At 45.4% G+C, this 20,870-nt stretch overlaps 1 protein-coding gene across 4 annotated transcripts in view; it reads right to left on the reverse strand.

The window, feature by feature from the left end:
- ETV6 (ETS variant transcription factor 6) overlaps window positions 1-20,870 on the reverse strand; it is a 233,424-nt gene that overhangs the window by 133,449 nt on the left and 79,105 nt on the right. For 2 of the 4 annotated variants that reach the window (XM_073877970.1, XM_073877969.1), the window contains one exon: window positions 9,410-9,536. The exons of 1 other annotated variant lie outside the window; for it this stretch is intronic. In XM_073877970.1, the coding sequence (XP_073734071.1) occupies window positions 9,410-9,536 (127 nt within the window). Of the gene's footprint in view, window positions 1-9,409; window positions 9,540-20,870 lie in introns of all 4 variants that reach the window. One more of the 4 variants, XM_073877968.1, reaches the window with a different exon arrangement.

Raw genomic sequence — 20,870 nt, forward strand, 5'->3', positions numbered from 1 at the left:
GAACAAGTAAAATGTTTGAGCCTCTGAAGGACCAGGAGAATAATATACTCAGGCTACTTTGCTTTAGATATGAAGAAACTACAACCCTGGGAGAAAGAACAGATTGTTTGGGATGGACCCCCCCCCCCCAATGAGCACACTGGGCCAACGCTCAGAGGACCGACCCCAGACAAGTCCACTCCCCGCTCTTTTACCCTGTGGTAGAATTTCCTGGAACATATGCCATGTTGGTAAACTGAGGCACCAAGATGTCACACAATTTTTCTGAAGCATGTCAGACTAACAGAAAGTATTAGGAAGTGAAAAGCTTTATTTTGTGAACTCGTTAATAAAATCTCCGTTTGAGCACATCATCTTTCTGGCTGTTTTATAATCGTCTGGGAGGCGGATCATCTCTTTTTCACTTAACTTTGTTTCTAACATTCCAGAATTCACAGAGGTATCTGATATAGTACAAGTAACAGTCTGCATAGAGGACTGAATTTGAAAATTTTTCTTCCACTACTTCTCAACGTAATTCAGTTTATGTCCCTCATTTTATCCCTCTGGCCCTCCTTGTCCGTAGTTTATAAAAATTTCCCTTAAATTAAAAAAAAAAAAAATCAAGCTGTTAGCTTGGATTTTCTCCTTCTAACCAACAGCTTCTAACCATGACGTCTATCGGTTCCTAATGAAGAAGCAACAAAGAGAAGTGACAAAAAGCCTGAGCTTTGGGCTTTGATCTGGATTCAAATCATGACTCCTTCACCTTCTCTCTGTGTGACCTCTGGCAAGTGATTTACCACTCTGAGCCTCGGATACAGATACAGACATAATATCTACCTTTCGGTGTTAGAGATTATTCAGAATAATGTATGGAAAGGTCCTGGCAAATAGAAAGTGCTCAATAAACAGCAGTGACAATGATTCCTTATTCCACACATTATTGCCACAGAAATTTCTTTAGAGTGGCATCTTACACACAGTCGGCCTCAGAATGGCTCCTAAGGAGAAGCACAGTTCTAGCAAACTGGCAAGTGGGGTATAACAACAAAAAAAAGAAACTCACTGGCAAAGATAAGCCACTCCTGGAAAACAAATGGGTAATTAAATCTTAATATTGTGACTTTTAAGGTGGAGCTAATACACAGATTGCCTGCTACACCTGTAAATTTTCTTAAGATATTACTATTCCATGACCTTCAAGACTCACCTGGGTGCCTTTTTTTTTTTTTTTTTTTTTTTTCCTTTTTTTTAGACACCTTCACCTTCCTCAGTGAACCACTTTAGCTAATGCTCCCACCCCAGAGTAGAGAATTCAGCCCCACTGAATTGCTGAAATCAAGTGTTCCCTGCACAGCCCCGCCTGGGTTAGACTTTTGCTTCCAGGCATCTAATCAGCATCCACCACACATCTACAGCTCTTTATCCAGTACCTAGATCTGCAATCTGCATTTCTATTACTGAAATCTTGGAGCTCCATTTGAGGCTATTTCTATCCATGATCTAGAGGAAACAGAAATAGAGTCTAATTTCAAAGGAATGGAGTTTAATCCACCTACCCAAGATGGAAGCAGGAACTATCAGGGCGGGGTAACTAATTATTCTTGGGAATTTACAGGCAACACGTGGCCAAAGCCAGGGACGGTTTCTATCTCTCAAATCCTGCTCTACCTTGCTTCAGAAGGGACCAGAAGGAAGAAGCCCCAAAACACACATGGACGGTTCAGGCAACTGACCCAGAATCTTCCTATAGCAACAGTGAAATCGGTAACATCCAAAGGTCCGTGGCAACTTTTACCTCCAGAAAAACATGAAGATGAGGTGGTCAAAGTTATTCCTGTCAGAAATTCCAAGAGTCTGAGCTACTGATAAGATTTCACTTAGGCATGAAGCAAAATGGGAGAAAATATCTGTTATTTGAGAATGGAAACTTTATCCTATTTGTATAGACTCGGCCCAGTCAATGCTTTGTGATAACGAAGAGGACTTGAGGAGTAACCTAGGAAAGCCATTTCAAGCCAGCATCACACTGAATCTTCATCTCGCCTGTCTGCAAGGATTGTGTAGCTATATATGAAACTGGCCATGGAACTTATGGACAGGGGCCCTAATATGCCAAGAGAAAGACCACAGAGGTCCTAATGGTTGGGAAGTCCGAGGGGAGACAGTTGAGGGGAGACAGAAGAAATGGGAACATCATTTATTTCCTGTTGTTCTAGTCTCTACTCAGAGGACTGACTGGTTCTCATGGGCTCTTACTTTTAAATGGCTGTCTGGCTTAGTCCATCATCATCTCTCAATATTGGGCCTAGAATAGCACGGGGCGTCTCTGGGCTCACCTCAGTAACCCATAGCACCAGGTAGGGACCATCAATTGCCAAGAGCTTCCAAACCGTCAACTTCAGAATTCCAAGGACGTGGAGAGCCCTCCCTTCCCCAGGCCCCCAGGATCAAGGCGCTTTGTCAGAGCTTCTGCTGGAGGAACTGCCTTAAATGTACACAGAGCGCACGGCATGAAATGCAAAGTGAAAGAAAAGGTCAATAGACCTCTGGTTATATATTTAAAAAAAAAAAAAGACATCTATAAATAGCTGCATTTATTGAAGCTGCTTCCTTATCAGGAAGCATGGAGCTAGGAATTAACGTCTGCCTGCATCGGAAATTCTTTCAGACTGCAAGCCCAAAAAGGAAATTTCCCTTCCAAAGCATCCTGGCTGTTCTGTGGTGGGCTGTTTTTTCTCTCCAAGCTGTTTGAAGCAGCTAAGCAGGGCCCTGATTCGGCCCCCGGGTGCTGCTGGAAAAGTAGAAAGCCTTCAAGCATCTGAATGCGAAAAGTGGAGGCACCCAAAGGAAGGCTTAAGGGAAACAAGATCTAAAATGCGGGTGGCTGGCCATCTTTGTTAGAAGTCCTTACTGCTCTGTCAGATGCTCACTGAGAATTAAATCTTCCCCATGTCCTTGCCTCAACTCTGCTGGTGACGTCACGTCACGTCACGGGCAGCTGTGCGAGGAGAGGCCATTTTTGGAACACTGATAACGGCAGAGGACAGGGGAGGACTTGCTAGGTTTGAGAAGAAGAGTAGGGAAGGCTGCGGAGGGAGATTTACAGACTGGGCAAGGCCAGTGAAGAAAACCATGCCAGACAGAGGTACAGAGAGCATGTGGGTAGGAAAGTGCCCGAGAGCGGACTTGAGCTCCCAGAAATCGTGGGTCGTTAGAGGATAAAGCTCATTTCCAGTGTGACTTTAGGGAAGTCAGTCTCAGTGCTATGTAGACAGAACTCTAGGCCTTTTCTTTAGTGAAACAAACAAGGACAGACCAGCTTCTCTTGGCCCTTGAAAATGAGGAAGCCACCCCTTTACAGCTTTGGAAACTGAAAGAGCCCTAGTGAGCGGGGCATTGTGTGAGGTGCTACCCATAAGTCAGCTCTGATCCTTATGGGGAACCCTCATGAGTAAGTATATTAGACAGGTGGGTTTTAGAGAAGTTAAATCATCTCTCTAACAGAGAGAGGCAGCCCTGGAATGCAAGCCCACTCAGGTCTATCCGGACCCAAGTCCTTCCTACTACCAGGCCTTTTCATTTGGAAACGCCAAAAAAAAAAAAAAAAAAAAAAAAAAAAGGCAGTGAGACCTGTTCCCAGGTCATTCCTGGTGAAATGCCAGGGAATGTGGGGGCATGACTGAGCCCCACTCCTGGAGCTGGCCCTCTGAGGCCTTCATGGCCAGCTCTGTCCCTCTGGTTGCAGACAGAAACTGAACGTCAACCTGAGCTCATGAGAGAGTGAAGAGAGAAGACAGCAGAGACAGATGGGCAAGACCAGAGTGAATTATACACAGTAACTGCCTCGGGTTCCTGGTGGGACCTGTTGAGGTTCGGCTCAAATGAATAGTCAAGTGCATGACCAGAGCCAAAGCGCTCCCAGTCCCTGCACCCACAGCCGCCCAGACTCCAAAGTCAGCACTCCTGCTACATCCAAGGCCACCAGACTCTGTCATTAATGTGTTCTCCCCAGAAGCCTCAATGATGACTTCCAAAGTAGACACCACATTCGGCTCTTCCCAGGCTTGGGTGAATCTGATCAATTCAGTGGACCTATCGGAGCCACAGTCGCCTCATCAAAAAAACAGACTTAGTAACACCTACTTCAAGGACTGTTCCATGATTAAATGAGATAATATATAGGAGCACATGCTGTTGCTTGTAATAATATAAAATACGAAATACGATTATATTTCATTCCCATTTTTGCCTCTTCTCAGGGAACAAAATTAACTTGCAAGTATATAAAATTGTGGGTTGCTTTAGCTAATTAGGAAAGCGAGGCACTGCATCTCTTTTCACTATCCTGGTTCTAATATAGCCTTGCTCGCCACGTGACTGTCTTCAACTCAGCTACTCTGCTGAGAAGGCAAAATCACCAAGTGGGTGAGCCGTGAGGTAACGTTTCCAAAGGAAGGCATTAAATTAAATTATTAAACACACACAAGTAGGAGTAGTAATGTAAGAATTTTGAAAGATTCACAAGGAAAGGAAGTAGAGCCAAGGGACTATTTCTGGTGCTCCGATTCTAGAAAACTCTGAGCAGCTATTATGGCTATTTATTAACCCACAACATCATAAACCGTAACCCTATTAAAAATGATGAATGAGTCCTAGGTTCTGATTTTTAAATATCAATTCATAGGGGTTTTAGAAGGCCCAACCGGCACTGCAAAATGCGGAGTCTCTGAGCAAAGAGATAATCTCAACCTGTGATTAGATGTGATTCTATCAGCTAAATCAGAAATGATCATGTAAAAAGGAATTTAAAATAAAGGACATTTAGTGATTTAAATTCTGCCTGATAAGTCTGAAGCATACTTACTATAATCAGATGGGCAGCCCTGAGCATCATGGTAGAGGCTGAGGGTTGGCACCACTCATGAGGCACCTATGGCTGCCCCCTCACCACGCACACCTCCCCAGGAATTTACAAGAAGGTGGTCTTTGGGCAGACAAATTAGAAAAGTCTCCCCACCAGGGGTGCCTGGGTGGCTCAGTCAGTTAAGCACCTGCCTTCAGCTCAGGTCAAGATCCCAGGGTCCTGAGACTGAGTCCTGTGTCGGGCTCCCTGTTCAGCTGGGGGTCTGCTTTTCCCTCCGCCCCTGTCTCTGCTCGTGCTCACGCTCTTCTCTCTCTCAAATAAATAAATGAAAAATCTTCAGAAAGAAAGGAAGGAAGGAAGGAAGGAAGGAAGGAAGGAAGGAAGGAAAGGAGGCCTCACATCATGAGGCCCCTAGTGAGAATGAGGCAATGGCTTTCAGTGGTTGGAGAAACAAGAGTGAGCTCCTCTAGGGACTTTCAGGGGTCTTTGGTCCTTTAAGTGTTTTCAAGGTACAATGAGAGGCTCAGTTCCTATTAAGGACTAGAACTTTGTGTCTTCCACCCACCTGCTGTAATTGTTGTACTTCAGCTCTTCTACCTTCAAGCTTAAAAAATAAGTCAGTACCCTTTGTAGAAGGAGGAAAAAATATAAAGAAGAAGCCCTTTCTATCTTCTCAATAAACATACTTGTGTCTGCTCTCCTAGTAAAACAGGCAGGTTCCAGAAATCTGCTGCAGGACTGCTGACAGGCCCGGCCTGCGCATGTGGGCAGTGAGGAGGCCAGGCCAGGATGGCTCGGGGCTGGCCCCTCTGCCCTTGGCTCTCCTCCTTTCCTGGGCCCCGACTACCCCCACCTGGCCCTAGCAGGTCCTCTATAATCACCACTTAACACTTTGCTCCATTTATCACTTTGTTTTTATCATAGGCAAATAGAAGGAAAAGCATTACTTTCTACTTCTCAACAGCTTGCTAATTTGTCACACTGTGTCTTCAGGTTGGGTAATGCTGGGGTTTGCAGAACAAAATGGTGAGAAACCCTCAGTATGAGAATCTTCACTATTATGAGCCCTGCCTTCCCTCCAACCAGGGAAGGATATATTTTGACTTAAGAACGAAAAGAGAAAAAGAGTTAAGCAAGAAGGTTTATCGGGAGACCACTGAGGACAAATGGTTTGAAAAGAAACTACTCTGAGGCACACCAGTCTGGGGAGTATCTCTTTAAAACAAGCAGCTAAAAATGCTTTCAACCTAGCAATACCATAAATGTCCTGCTGCTGTCTTGGCTTCCAGATTCTTCCCCGTACTTTCCATGAGCATTCCATTGGGAATTGTCTGGAATCCCAGATTAAAACAGCAATAACCCAATTCCCTTGTTAGAATATTTATTTTCTCTTAGGTTTGGAAACCCAGCTGGGATGCATCTTCAAGTATATGGCACAGCCTCAACCATCCTAGGGGCTACATGAGATGTTTCTCAAACAGCTTGATGGGCAGCTGAATCCTGGAAAAGGAGACGGAGGGCAGCTCAGCCACATGTGGAAAGCCCCAGCTGAGGACAAACAGCAAGAGCCTGGGAGCCTCCATTTTCAGAGGATTCAGTCCAGATGTCAGGACCAACAGGGCTCATGCAGATTACGCGGGAGGTCTCTAAAGTCAGGCTGCCAGTAAGAAGGCATCGCCCAGACCTGAATCCATACTCCAACACCTGATTATATTCTAAGGTCGGCAGTAATACGCTACAATCCTATATCTGATCATTATATGTGTGGGGATCCATCCAAGGGACATAAACTATTCCACAATTCATTGACCAGTTAGAAGATTCAAGCCATAAATCATTTCAGCCACTATAGCCACATGGGTGAATACTGGCTAAGTGTCAACTGTGAATTCATCCCTCTATCCAAAAAGTACTTATTAAACACACTTACATAGTAGCATAATAGACAAGAGTCTAGGCTCCGGAGTCAGACAGAGCTGAGTTTGAATCCCAACTCTACCCGCTACTAACTATGTGACCTTGGCAGTTTCCTTAAATTCTCTAAGCCCTAAATTCCTTATGTGTGATGTGAATGTTAAAAGAACATCTATCCGGGTGCCTGGGTGGCTCAGATGGTTAAGCGTCTGCCTTCGGCTCGGGTCATGATCCCAGGGTCCTGGGATCGAGTCCCGCATCAGGCTCCCTGCTAGGCGGGGAGCCTGCTTCTCCCTTTACCTCTGCCTCTCTCTCTCTCTGACTCTCATGAATAAATAAATAAAACATTAAAAAAAAAGAACATCTACCCTACAGATACTGCTGGAAGAATTAAATAAAATAATTTACACAGAGGACTCCACACAGTTCCTGGACCAGGGAAATCCCACAACAAATATTAGCTATTACAGTTGTGTGCTAGGCGCATGGTAGGGCCTATAAAGCAGTGGTAGGCAGCCCACCTGAGGCCCATGAGGAAACCGTCTACTCCGGAAACAGTGTTGGTATAGAAGAGATGGTTCCAAGTATGGAGAAGGACTCCCTAAGTGAGATTATGGTACCTTAAAGTGAAGAGGGCCGTTAAACGTTCCCTTGTCGCGTCACAATACTGTCTGGTAGGAAAACTGGGTATTATAATGACTGACTAACAGCCAACCAGCTAGTCTAACAGCAGAACTCATTAAGAATGAAGACCTTCTAACTAGCTAGTTTGGTGTGCTTCTTTGTTTCTTCTGCCATGGTAACTACTTATGGGCAGGCAGTCCTGTGGTAAAAGGGCTTCCAACAATAAAGGCATCCAGAGGTGAACCAAGAGTTAGGGCCTCCTTGCGGGGGATGTCTCAAAGGGATAAAAAGCTATGAGAGAAATCTCTGTTTGGACCAAGCATTCATACATTTTTTTTTCTCTGTACTCGACTTTAAACTCTGTAAGGGCAAGGAGTTTGGTCTGCTTTGTTTGCTTTGGTATCCCCAGCATCCAGAAGAGTGTCCGGCACAGCACAGATAACCAATAACTATTTGTGGAATAAATAAATGAAGGAGATTAGACAGTAGGAGTGTTTTGCCAGCATGGCATAAGCGTGTTCGATTTGGAAGTGACTATTCCTGAAGTGAATATACCGGTCACAGGACAGCTTCTGGAGGAAAAGATGCTATTACCTGACTCCGGTATCTTCTCCAGTCCCGTCTACTCCCCTGGGGCCTCAACACTCAGGTTTACCAAGGACAGGAGAGCCTGCCGTCATGACCCTCGCACGGCATGGCACAGCTACAGTCCCAATCTCATCTCTAAAAGTTCACTGTGGAGAAGATGGGGAGAGTGGAGCTCTGTCCTTCACCTCCTTGCCCAAGTGAAGCTGGAATGTGCTGTCACTTATAGCAACTTGGTAAATATAGACGGACGCCGCAAGCTGGAGGAGGGGAAGAAAGGGCTCCCATGGCCCTCAGCTCCTCCCCATAATCCCAGCTACCCTCCTCACTGGAGGGGAAGGGATAGCCAGCAACATTCCCCTGGGACCTCCCAGCAACACAGTCACCTGATTCCCTGAATTCTCACAGGGTGAGCGAAGAGGAGTCTACATCCCCTGTCTCTTTTTGTTCTCCACTTTCAGCAAGCAAGCTTCTGGCTTCTGAGGAGGGACGGAATGAGAGGAAGCGGATATCCTGGGGAGCCAAGATAGGGCCAAGGTGACCCCCCGTGTCTTCTACAACCTGGACCTGCACCCTCAGGACAATGTTCAAGCCAGAAAGCCTGGCATTTTCTTGGCCACTGTGATCAGGGTGGGAATCAGGTGACTCATTCTCCCCAGCTGCCCCATCACGCTGGATCATGTCGGCTGGGTGGCAGCACAGGAAAGAAAGACAAAGAGGAAATGACAGGTGTCGGCTGCTTTGGAGGCTGGCCCCCAGAGCACAAGCGTGTTGGCCCTGATGCTCTCTGCCAAGCTGCAGTTGAGAATTCAGACAGGGAGCGGGGAGAGGCAGGGGGAAGAGATGATCTGAGAGAGAAAGGTGGAAAGAGTGCAAACTGACCAGAGCCGCAGAGGCAAGGCAGGTACAAGAGAACAGGACAGGAGAGGAGAAGAAAGGACGGAACGGAGAGGCCATATCTAGGCAGGAAAATTAAGGAAGGAAAAGCAGCCAGCATGCATTAAAAAAAAAAAGAGAAAAGAAAAAAGGAGGGGAGCCTAAAAGCAAAGCAGGGAGGGAATCTGACTCAGAAACTGCCCAAAATTTAGGGCCTTATGAAAATACTAAAAAGAGGAGTCAAGTGTGAACTCAGGGAGACAAACTTTCCAAAAAAGTTCACTTTGCCTCTTAGGAGACTGAGTGGACTCTGCCCTACAGTACGCATTTCCAGATGTTGGGGGTAACGTGGCAGCAAGGGCCAGGAGTCTCAAGCTTTTCAATGGGCTGCAAAGCAGCTTCGCAAAGTGCACTCCGAGTGACAATTTCAGAGCCTGCCCCTCTCCGGCCCAAAGCCCCGCGCCCCCGCCCAGTCAATCATTCCCCTCTCAGTCCGTCTGTCCTCCTGGCCGTGGTGGTGTGCATCCTCCCTCCCAGCCCCGCGCACACGCGAACACTCACGCAGGTGCGCGGGCAGACGGATCGAGTCGTCCTCCATCCTGAGCGCTCGGGGCACTGGAACATGAAGTGGAGTCGAGGAAGCGTAACTCGGCACTGGGCTCTCGGGAGGTGTATATGAAATTCGTTCCTGCTGTTAGAAAGAAGGGCAGGAAGAGGGGCAGGGGAAGAAGACAATGAAGGCTTAGAACTGACTTGGGTGTGAAATCAGGGAGAGGAGTAGGGAGCAAAGGGGAGAGGGGGGGCATTTGAGCGCAGGTAGATCAGGCTTCACAGCAATCCCCCTCGCCCCCTCTGCAGACACTCCATCTACTTAGTTGTCTTTTGGATCTCCAGCATTTGGGATTTGTAACAAGGCTCTGGAAAGGCTGAACACAGGGCTTCTTTGGACTCTGGTCAGTAAGTGTCCATTTCCCCCTCTCTGCACTAGTGGTTCGTTCAAGTGAGGAGGAGAGACAAGGTGGAGGAAATGAAACAGCATATCCAAGAGAATGGCTTTAAAGACTACTCTCAAAAATTGCTTGTCCAAGTCCCATAATTAACGTCACCCATACACTAAAACCACGTTTCCTCTTCTCTGGCAACATCCCCAGCTTCTAATACAAATATGATTCTGTACTCAGATCCAATGAGAGGTGAGCTCAAAGTGATGGCTTGTAAGTTCTAGATTTAGTTCATAAATCTACAGCAAGATTCTTCTATGGTCTACCTATCTCATTATAAACCAAAAGTATCCACTGTTTATTTTTTTTCCCTCATAGCAGGGAATTATCTGTAACATTAATGGCAGCTCCTTGTCCCTTCATTCTCCAACTCAGAATCGATACTTCCCTTCCTTCTGAAAGTATTTCGGAGCTCATTCAGGAACTGTCTGCAGTTAAGGCAAGTACTGTTTAATGGAAGATACTCAACTGACAAGGAAAGGGGGGAGGGGGACTTCTGCAGATGCACTGTTTAAATTCAAACAGTGTTTATTAGATCAATTAAAACAACTGGATGGGATGGGAAGGATTGTTACTAGGCTTTAAGTTAAAACACAGCAAATAACGGCAAGGAACAGACTATTATGTTCAGCTGGAAGAGCAGTGCAATTTGCATCTTAGATCAACTACTTTGACTTAAAGTCCATACATAAATAAACATAACTTCCATTCGTTTCTGTGGTTCAACTCGGCAAAGTAAAGTGGGACACACAGGGTCCAAAATTAGTTGGGGGCAAAAAGATCAGTAAGACGCCGTTATGAAAACAAAAAGGAAGAGCAAAAGAAAAATCACAGGGGGTGTTTATGTTTTGGAAAGACGTTTCTCCAACATTTTATATTTCATCAAATGTGCAAAGGGAAGCAGGGGAGTCCCCCTGGCTCTATCACCAAATTAAAGCTTCTCTTCTGCTCAGAGCCTGGAAAGTTTGGTGGTTGTGGTAGGAAGTTTCGATTTTAAATTAATCTATACATATTTCTGTAATTTCCGAATGGAACCGCTATACCTTCCCTGAGGCATCCTCTACCAACAACTAGGGCATTTGGAATATTTCCATTGAGACATACATCCTAAACTTTCCTCGTGAATTTCTTAATTAAAGGCAGGAGTACACATCCTAGATTTCATTTCTGTCTCAATCAAGATGTCCAGTTAAAGGTCACCCAGAGCAAAAGCTTCAACTTCACTTTTCTTGAATTTTACCAAACATCACACATATTTTGAGCAACTCTAGCTTAAGGAGGAGTTATACTTTTTGATGTTTGGTTCAGGGTTTTGGGGGTGAAAGAGGCAAAGACATCAACACACCTATGGAACACATACAAAAGCTGTTTAAGGGTTTTTCAAAGTGAGGTGGGCTTTTTAAGCATTCTAAACACAGTCTGTTTTAACAAATTCTCCACACACTTCAACACTCGGGGAAAAAAAAAAAAAACCAGTCCCAATATATGTCTAGATATCTTATCTGCCGTTAACTTTATTCCCAGAAATAGCTTTGTTTTGTTAGGGTTTTTGCAGAAGTGAAACTGTTGATGAAGAAAACATAGGGCAGCCAAAGAGTTTTTCAAATGGCATGGCACAAGTGCGAGAAAAAAAAAAGATGGCATTTCATAATACGATGACTGTCTCTTAAAGCAAAGAGAGACTCGCCAGATCCTGCAACTGGTCCCTGGGACAGGCCACGTCATCCCAGCTCCCTCGCCCCTCACCAAGTCCATCAAGGACAAAAATGGAAGAAACCCAGCCCCCCAAACGGATTTTACTTTGTTTCTTGGGAAATCTACCTCTAGCCTACTGATAAGAGTCAAGCTAGGTATCACCTTTAAAATGTATATATTCTGATTTGCTAAATTATCATTGCTGTCCCTTCATTTCACCATCATTTCTCAGGAGGTACCCCCGCGCCGCCCCCCCCCGCCGCCATGTGCGCACTTCGTCGTGGTTGCCTGTCCTTCCTGCTCTACTGAACTGCCACACTTCAGTGCTTGCCCTGGGATTTATACCACCCCCCGTGTCCAAACAATTCTAGATGGAGACAGATTCGAGATTCTCATTTCTACTCAACAATATTCCATGCAACACCATAAGCTTGGGACGGGAAGCTCTTTTTAAAAGTTTCCATGAAGAGATTTGTCAGTAGCAGCAGAAGAGAGGGTACCCTGACCAAGAGGGGGGAAAGCAAAATACGCTTCTAAGACCTTGAGCAATTTGCTAGCACAAGTTACACACTTACCCTGACCCCGGGTTCAGCAACCAGCAGAGCACTCAGGGGACCCCAGAAAGGACAGCGCCCAGGACGTGGGCTCCTCTCCCCACCGAACAAAACACACACCTGGGAATCCCACACTGCAGGCTTATCTCCCTTTGTCTCTCTTTCTGTTAATTTCTAGGGCGACTCACATGGTTCACGTTTCTTCTATTCCTATAACCAGGCGCTTAACATCTACAAGGCACAACCTGCAGACTATCAGCAATTAGAAATAGGAAACAAACACTATCTCAGACGGAGACATCTAGACAGAGAGACTTAAGGACATCCAGTTTCTCAAATCAAGAAAACCTCTTTATCCTCACAACTGCTTCTGTGGCCTGACCCCAACAAAGGGAAGGGGAGTACCCACTTACAGCTCATTCACCTCAAAAGCAAAACTGTCAGTCGGATGAAAACCAGAGGTATTTTATTTTAACAGTACAGAGGGGATAACGATTTTCCCAAGAGGATTATAACCACTGCTCTAATTAAATTAAAATGCTACAGACAGTGATATTAATGCATTCAAGTGTTGTAGGGGGATAAACTGCCCGCGGAGGTCAATGATGTGACTGAAAAGGCCGTGATGTGGTTACATTATTGTTTAGATGCTAAAAAAATAAAATGTGCGGCTCTCAAATTTGCAGATACAAACTATCGAACCAACCTACAGAACAAAAGGGAAGCACCTAATGGGGGGCGGGGGGCGGGGAGCAGCACAAAGCTCTGTAAAGAGAAAATAAGGCTAAAAATAGTTTTAGGCAAGGGATGAAATGTAAATTTCACTAACCATTATAGAAAGCTTTTCTTTTTTTTTAATTTAAATGGAATATGGAGTAGGGTTGCTGCAAGCATTTAACTACCAGAACCAAAATGAGGTCTATTCCCTGTCCTCCTTCCTCCCTAAACCATGAAGGGCCAATGAAGGGTACCCACTGGATTCTGCTCATTTTTAAATCAAGTACTTAGGAACCTGTGACTATCACATAAAATAAGCTTAAAGATTTTACGCTCCAGAGGAGAATGGTATTTTCCTCTCCCCTCCTCCCTACCCCATGACTGCATATCACAGAACTGAAGAGTCAAAAAATGAATATTCTTATTACCAAAAACGTCTTCCCTTTTCAAAATTATTCAATATAGAGCTTCTATAAATCATCGGGATCCCCCTGGTGCATTTACACATGTTTTTACACCATTAGTTCTTTAAAGAGGCTGAAGGGTTGAGACACTTAGAGCCTGTTGCTAATTAAATATTAACTTTCTGGAAATAAAGATAAAGCGTTTCTGGAACTGAGAAAAACAGAAGCAAAGTCTGGTTGTATTTGCAAAAAGATGGTTTACAGGTCATTTTAAAGATTCCTCTAAAGTGGAGACGTCCTGGATTTAGGCACTATTTTCCCAAAGTAGCCCCCAAACCCACTATGAATGCCAGATGACCCCAAGGAGGGTTTCTGAAGCCCATGTACAGGACTGAGGAGGAAGAGTGACACAGAAACAGACAGGGTGACCATTTCTCAGGGAACTACGGTAAAAATTCTACAGACGCCCTTGCCTCCTGCTGCACTTTGGTGTCCCTTCACTGCCTGAAACTGACACCTCAGCCAAGATGGCAAATAGCAGGCACCCGAGGTCCAGCAGGCACACTGGTGATGCTCAAGCTTTGCAGGGAAGGAGCTCTTTTTCCCCCTGCAGGGTTTTAGGAAAGCTGCCGGGAAAGCTGATGCTTGTTACTACAGTCTGTCGTCTACAGACCGAAGAGAAGACATGTCTCTCCTGTAGGAAGCGATTTACCGAGATTCACTAAACTGAAGCCGAAATGCACAATTATTTAAGTGCACGCTTCTGGCTGCAAAATGACGCAGGGTGGTGGCTAGAGCTTTCATTAACCGGTGAGATCCAGATGTCACCCAAAAACTGAGCAAGACAGAAACTGGAGCAGCACGGTTTTCAAGGTTTTTGGCACAGTGGATGCAAACAGACATGCACAAGAACCTGAACTAACACACTCTCGAATGCCAATTTCTTTCACTTGAAAATTCACGTTGAATATTTTGTTCACCCCCAAAGGTGGCGAGATCAACTTGGAGAACTTGGGAAAAGATGCAAACACCAGCCTGCTTTTCTAAATACACACTGTACCCAGAGCCACAGGCCACGGCAGCTTTGGCATTTCCCCAGAAGGAAGCTGTATGCCTTAGGATCTGGGATATATATACCTGGGGATCTGAGGTATTCAGACATGAACTCTGAAGTAGAAAACCAGCTCCAGCAAATCCCAGCAGTGACATTGTGATGCTAGCTTTCCATCCCCTAGGGGCTCCAGGAGACATCTATCCCAGCAGCCCGAGCAGACCCCCCTCTTAGCGCCTCTCCTGAGAGAAACATCCCTCTGCGTGCCAAGCCACTGGATTTGTACTGCCCGATCAGTCTTTGGCTTTTCCTTTGCCTCCAGTAATTTCAGGGGGGAAAAAGTGGGGATACCCTGTGCAAATTAGGATAGGTGGAGCTACACTCCTGTTCCCTGCAGCTTCTGTCCGTGTCGCCCAGATGCCCATTCGGCCCTTGGAAGGGGGTGTGGGAGGATGCACCCAACAAACCACACACACACACCGATGGGAAATCTTCCTAGGAGTCTGGCTTCACTGGTCTACGAAGGGCTCTTGCCATGGACATCTGAGCAGACAGGTTCAGGACCTGAAATATGCAGATTCCTGTATATTTACAACTGAAATAGCCCCTTCCTCACCTTCCCGGCCTAATAGCGTATCCTGTCTGTCAATCAGACACAATTAGTTACAGCATCTTAAGCCTTCCTTTTGCCCAGAACTATGTGATCTATGCACAGCAAAGTGAATAAAAAGAAGTGTGAGCAATGGGCCCCCCTGGTCAAACATTGCTGTGAGAGGTCACAAGGGTATTTTTTTTTCCCTATGGTTGTTACAAAATACTTCAGCATTCATCAAGTGTCCACTAGGAGCCAATGCCTGTACTAGGCATTATAAATTCTGCCACCATCAAGTCCTCGAATTTCCAAGATGGTCCCAATATTTAAAATCCTGTGCCACTTTACCCATACATGTACATGGGGCCTCATAATAAATACCTATACCCCTCAGAACAGATGTGCCGATCTTAGTGGTAAGATACAGTCACTGCAACCATCAGGAAGGGGAGCTAGCATTGAGAGAGCACTTGGAATGTGCTTGCCATGAAGCCTTTATTTTAGACTCACAATAACTCCGCAGGGAAGGCACGATCATCTCCATTCCACACAAGGAAACTGACCTGAAGATCACAGGGGTTAAGCAATCCCGTTGAAGTCTCCAGCTCACGAGATGGTATGGCTGGTATAGAGAAATAAGATACTACATTTAAGTAGCACTGGCCCACCGTCAGTGGCTTCACAACTTATGGGGAATCCCCAGAGAGAAGTCCAAGCTTGTAAGAATCATTGCAGCTCTGGAAAATTCCATTGCTTTGTGCCCCTACCCCTCACAGGATTGTGTGGGGTTCCTGAGAGTCACTCCACAGAGCCGCCTAAGCCAGGGTGCCGACTTTCTGAAGCCTGTTTACTTATCCAGTTGGGAGCACAGATGGAGGGAGTAAATGCATTTGGCTGAGGAAGGGACTAAACACGACATATGAGAGAAGTTCTCAGACCTCTGAGCAGAGGTAGCCATTAGGATTCATCCAGGTATTACCTGTGGGACACAATCCGAAGAGCCACCGGGGCCTTTGCAGATTACTGGTGCATAGGATGACTTCAGAAATCTCACCTGAGGTTAATTTTTGAGTAAAAATATGTTACTTTTATCTCTAAGATTTTCTTTAACAACAACAGAACACATTTCCCTTACTCAGCTGCTTTCCCTTTATCTAGTGAGCAGCAAATCTAAATGTGCAGGTGAGACACACAGGAGCGGTGAGGAGGAAAGGCCCTGTCAACATCTAGTCATGCCTAGAGTGAGAACATCTGTATACCAAGAAGGAGCTGAGTCTGTCTCCAGAAATCTGAGTGGCCACAGTCCCATGATGCTTCAACAGGCTGAAGAGGCAGACTCCATTCTCTCAAATGAGGAATGGATAAAGGCGCTAAGGATACATGTAGCCTGTGGGGAAGAAAAGATTTAAAGGATCCTTCTAGAGGTCTTCAAATATGGGAAGGACTAGTGTGAGGCAGAGATAAGGGCACCTTAGAGGGCAGGGCCGGCCACATATACCTGTGCGCTAGAAACATGGACGCGGTGTATTATTCCCCCTCAAGCCAGTTGAAGCTGAGGCTCAAAGGTGACTCTACAAGGGGTTCCTACACGGGGAAGGAACTCAAGCAGAACGTGAAGATGCCTTAGGACTCCCAAGATGCTGTCCCTATATGATCTCACATCCCCTGGTGAGTCACAGCTTATTAATTACAGTGCGGGCAGAGGGCAGAACAGATCCAAACAGAGCGTCACCACCACACTCCCCTCCTCTCTCCATCAGAACTCCCCAAGCCCCCTCACAGGATGCAAGGGTTCTACCAAATATTATTAGAAACAGCACTAGTGTCTAGAACTAGAAGCCACCCCTTTAAGACAAGCACCAAAGCAAAACAAAAAACAAAAACAAAACAAAAACAACTCAAATAGATTTCCTTATTGTTCTAATTTAAAACATTTTAATTAAGATCCTTTCCAACCCTGAGATGGTATGAATTTCTTTCCCTTTTTTGTCCCCTGAATTTCTTAAGTATTTCTGACATGAATTGTAAGCAGAATCTCAAGCTGTGATTCCTTTACATGCCAGGTTGTGGTTTCCAGGGAGGTCTATGCTTAAAGGATGCTCAGCTCACTTGGCTGGAACCCAGTGCTGACACAGGTGAGGTCACAGGCTTTCAACCTGGATGGGAAAATTAAACACGTGTGCTCCGTGGCCCCAGCTACCCCCCGAATCCCTACCATGATGGAGATGACTGCTTTCGCTCTGAGTGGAGATTAGGTGAGCTCACCAACATACATCACCACTCCTGGAAACGCCATGAAAGGGCATGTCCTACTGATAGTGGGTCACACAAGTGTAATAAAGGTGGTGTGACTTTATTTATACACAACCAGGTGTTATCCCTGTGAAAAAATCAAGTCTTGCTGTTGGATTTATCCAGAAATGCCCCAGAGCTCTGGATCAACCTTTTGAAAAGAGGGTCACTAAATCTTTTCTTCCTAACTAATTCTAATAGCAAAAGAAATAGGTACTTAAATTCACAGCAGCTTATGTCTTGGGCACAACAAAGTGGCCAAGTTCGGCTCTTGATTAGCTGCTTTCTCCTCCATTAATGCCATTCCCCTTAATGATGTGGCTATTACAATTAGCCAGGATGCAGTGTCCCTGCCTGGGGCTAACGAGTAATGAACTGAGAGAGCTGCTATTTAGTTATATCAAGGGCGCCATTAGAGAGCGCTTCTCAATTTCTCTCCCCAAAGGAGAGATAACTTCCAGGCATGTTCCACCTGCCGTGTGATGCTCTCTAGAGCTGTCACAGAGTCCCTGGGGTGGGGGAGCCAAGTCCCCTGGGGCCGTGGGACCTTAAGACCTGGGCCAAGAAAGATCATGGGTCAGACTTGTGCAGAGCCCGGGGGCAGAATACATGGTTAATGCACAGGTTGTTGCTTCAAACCTGTGCATTAACCATTTGTCCCTCCTCCCCTTCCACCTGCTGCCTTGTGCCTCCTAAACCCTTCACCCCTCCCCCCACGCAGCTTTTCTGTGTTACAGCACCACTCTGGGCTTTGCTCATTTTCACTTCTTTCTTGAACGGCTGTATCCTGGAAGTCTTGTAAAAGGAAGAGAGAGAGAGAAAGAGAAGCTATGGCCTGAACCCACAACCCCAGCTGTCTGCTGGGGGTGGTTGCAAGGGAGGCAACTCGGACCTCTTTTAAAACGAAAAAGCCATCTTTTTACTCTAAGAAATATTAGGTTTTAAAGATTTGACACCAGAGCAAGATTTACGTTCCCATTCAGATAACAGTAATCCAGAGAAACACTGAATAAAACTGAATAAAGTCTCTAAAAATGGCAGCCCCAAGGAAGCTGTGTGCATGAAGTCCTACAACTGCCTCGCTGGATTTGGTCCCTTTCCAGCGAACCAGGAGACACCCCCACCCCACCATGGCTCAGTCTGTAAGGCAGAAGGCTGGGGTACAGCCCCCTGCCATGGTCAGACTGAACAAATTCCCTTGCGCTCCATAGATCAGATAATTCCCGGGCTGCCTCAGGCGGAGAAATAAATATAAACAGAAAAAGCCCTGTAAACTATACCTAGAGTAAGAAGCGCAAATTAGATCTGGAAAAGATTTATATCTCTGGAAAATGTTTACCACCTAAATAATTTCAACAGAACGACGTAAGAGCACCATACTCAAAAAGCAGTGGAAAAGAAAGAAGTCAACCTCTCCTCAGCATTGCCGTCTGAGAGACTGGCATACCCATACCCAACCTCCACTGTCACAGAACATTATTTTAAAGATAAATGAGATTAAGCTTGTAAAATATTACGAGTTTCTTCAAACAAAGGCTCTCTATAAATGCAAGGCTTTATTATGACAGGGAATTTGAGAAGTCCCAAATAAAGCACTACTTTTTGTGTATGCCTTAAGAATTAAACCTGTCTTTATGTTGTAACATGAGAACTTAATTAAAACCAGGACAAGATCGACATGACCTCACTCTATAACTGACTGAGGAATTAGGGCTGAATTTATCTCCCATCCCCCCCCCAGCCTCTGCACCTTTAAAAAGTAACATATAAACAACCTTGAATACTGATTATGAGTGTCACACACCCGCGTTTCCTCTTTCAGAGAAACGTTTCCAGAAGTAACAACCCTCATGGCAAGTATCTTCCACCTCTGCTACCTACGCTTATCAAAAACCTTAGAAATTCCCTGATTCTTAGACACCACACTCCTGATAGGAACTCAGAAAAGGCATCTTCTCCTTCGCTGTGGTCATGGTTAGAAAGACCACAGAGTTCTGTTTTTGACAATGGATTTCTGTGTGTCAGAAATGACAGCAGTGATTATCAGAATATTAAACAGCTTGAATTAAGGAAATTCCTGTGCTACACTCTTGTAGCCCTGTTGTTAAGACTAACAATTTACTGGGGTCCCTGGGTGGCTCAGATGGTTGACAGTCTGCCTTCGGTTTGGGTTGTGGTCTTCAGGTCCTGGGATCGAGCCCCATGTCTGGCTCCTGGCTCAGCAGGGGGTCTGCTTCTCTCTCTCCCTCTGCCTCTCCCACTGCTTGTGCTCTCTGTCTCTCTCTCAAATGAATAAATTAAAAAAAAGAATCACCTTCAAGATAGTTTAAAAAAAACTAACAATTTATTTTAATAAGATCCATGCCTTCGTTGTAACTATTAGGGCTCCACAGTATATGAAAAATATGCTTGAATTTCCATACACTTCAGGGACTCGGGATCAGTTAATAATCAAGGAAACACACATTCTACATCAGGCATTCGGAATGTTGGCTGCACAGGAGAATCATCTGGAGAAGCTTTAAGAAGGAAAAAAAAAATTCTGGGGCACCTGGATGGCTCAGTCAGTTAAGTGTCTGCCTTCGGCCCAGGTCATGATCCCAGGATCCTGGGATCAAGGCCCATGTCGGGCTTTCTGCTTAGTGGGGAGTAGGCTTCTCCCTCTCCCTCTGTGCTCCCTCTCTCGCTCTCTCAAAAAAAGAAATAAAAAGCTTAAAGAAAAAAAAAAAAAGAACAAAAAAAATTCCAGTATCCAAGTAAATCAGCTAGGTATCAGTATCTTTAAACCTCCCCATGAGATTCCAATATGCAGAGGGGTAAGGCTGAGAATCATGACACAAATAAATATTGTAAAACAAGACACGTTAACTGATTATCTTTCACAACAGTTTTTTAGAAACCTTATTAACCAGGCGCCTGGGTGGTTCAGTTGGTTAAAGCATCTGCCTTCAGCTTAGGTTATGATCCCAGGGTCCTGGGATCGAGTCCCCGGGAGCCTGCCTCTCCCTCTGCCCCCCTCACCTGCTCGTTCTCTCTCTCTCTCGAATAAATAAATAAAATCTTTAAAAAAAAAGAGAGAAAGAGAAACCTTATTAACCAATCTGCTAATGGTCCTTCCCTCCTGAGTAAGTTGCTACTGTTCTGCCTTTAACCATAAAATGGAGATTATCCGTGTAATTCAGGAAGTTCCTGACTAATGACTACCTGACCTACATAGGAACAAGGGCCCTAGACAGGTGTGCCTGTGCTGGTTCCTCTTCTCTCCCAACTGCCTCTGGAGCTTCCTCCTAAACCCACCAGCAGGAAGGCTGTTCTGCTTCACTTTCTGGAGCTCCACACAGCTCTCGAGCCTGTGTTCTCAGCACTGACTGCACTTGAAGTGTGTAGCAGGAGCAAGACAAGGTTAGTGAAGGAAAAGCAAGAAGGAATGAAAATCCATTCCACTTCTGGCCTGCTCTCCCTTCCCCCTCTTGCACCCAGAAGGATCCGTCTGTCTTCGTGTACCCAGACCCCGGGCCCCCTTCTTGCTCAAGAATGAACCCGCATCAAACAGCTGGGAGACTGGGGAGTCTCTTTTCCATGATGGTAGTCAGGGCTGCATTTATGCCATTCTAAAGGGATGAGTGGACCCCATTTGCCCCCAAAGTAACCTTGCTACTAGTGGTTAGGTCTTTATTTCATACAGCTCAAATCTGAAGAAATAGCTTGAGCAGCCG

Source organism: Callorhinus ursinus, unplaced genomic scaffold (genome assembly GCF_003265705.2).
Source record: "Callorhinus ursinus isolate GAN/ISIS: 27379988/994484 unplaced genomic scaffold, GSC_fseal_2.0 scaffold27, whole genome shotgun sequence".
Classification (NCBI taxonomy): Eukaryota; Metazoa; Chordata; class Mammalia; order Carnivora; family Otariidae; genus Callorhinus; species Callorhinus ursinus.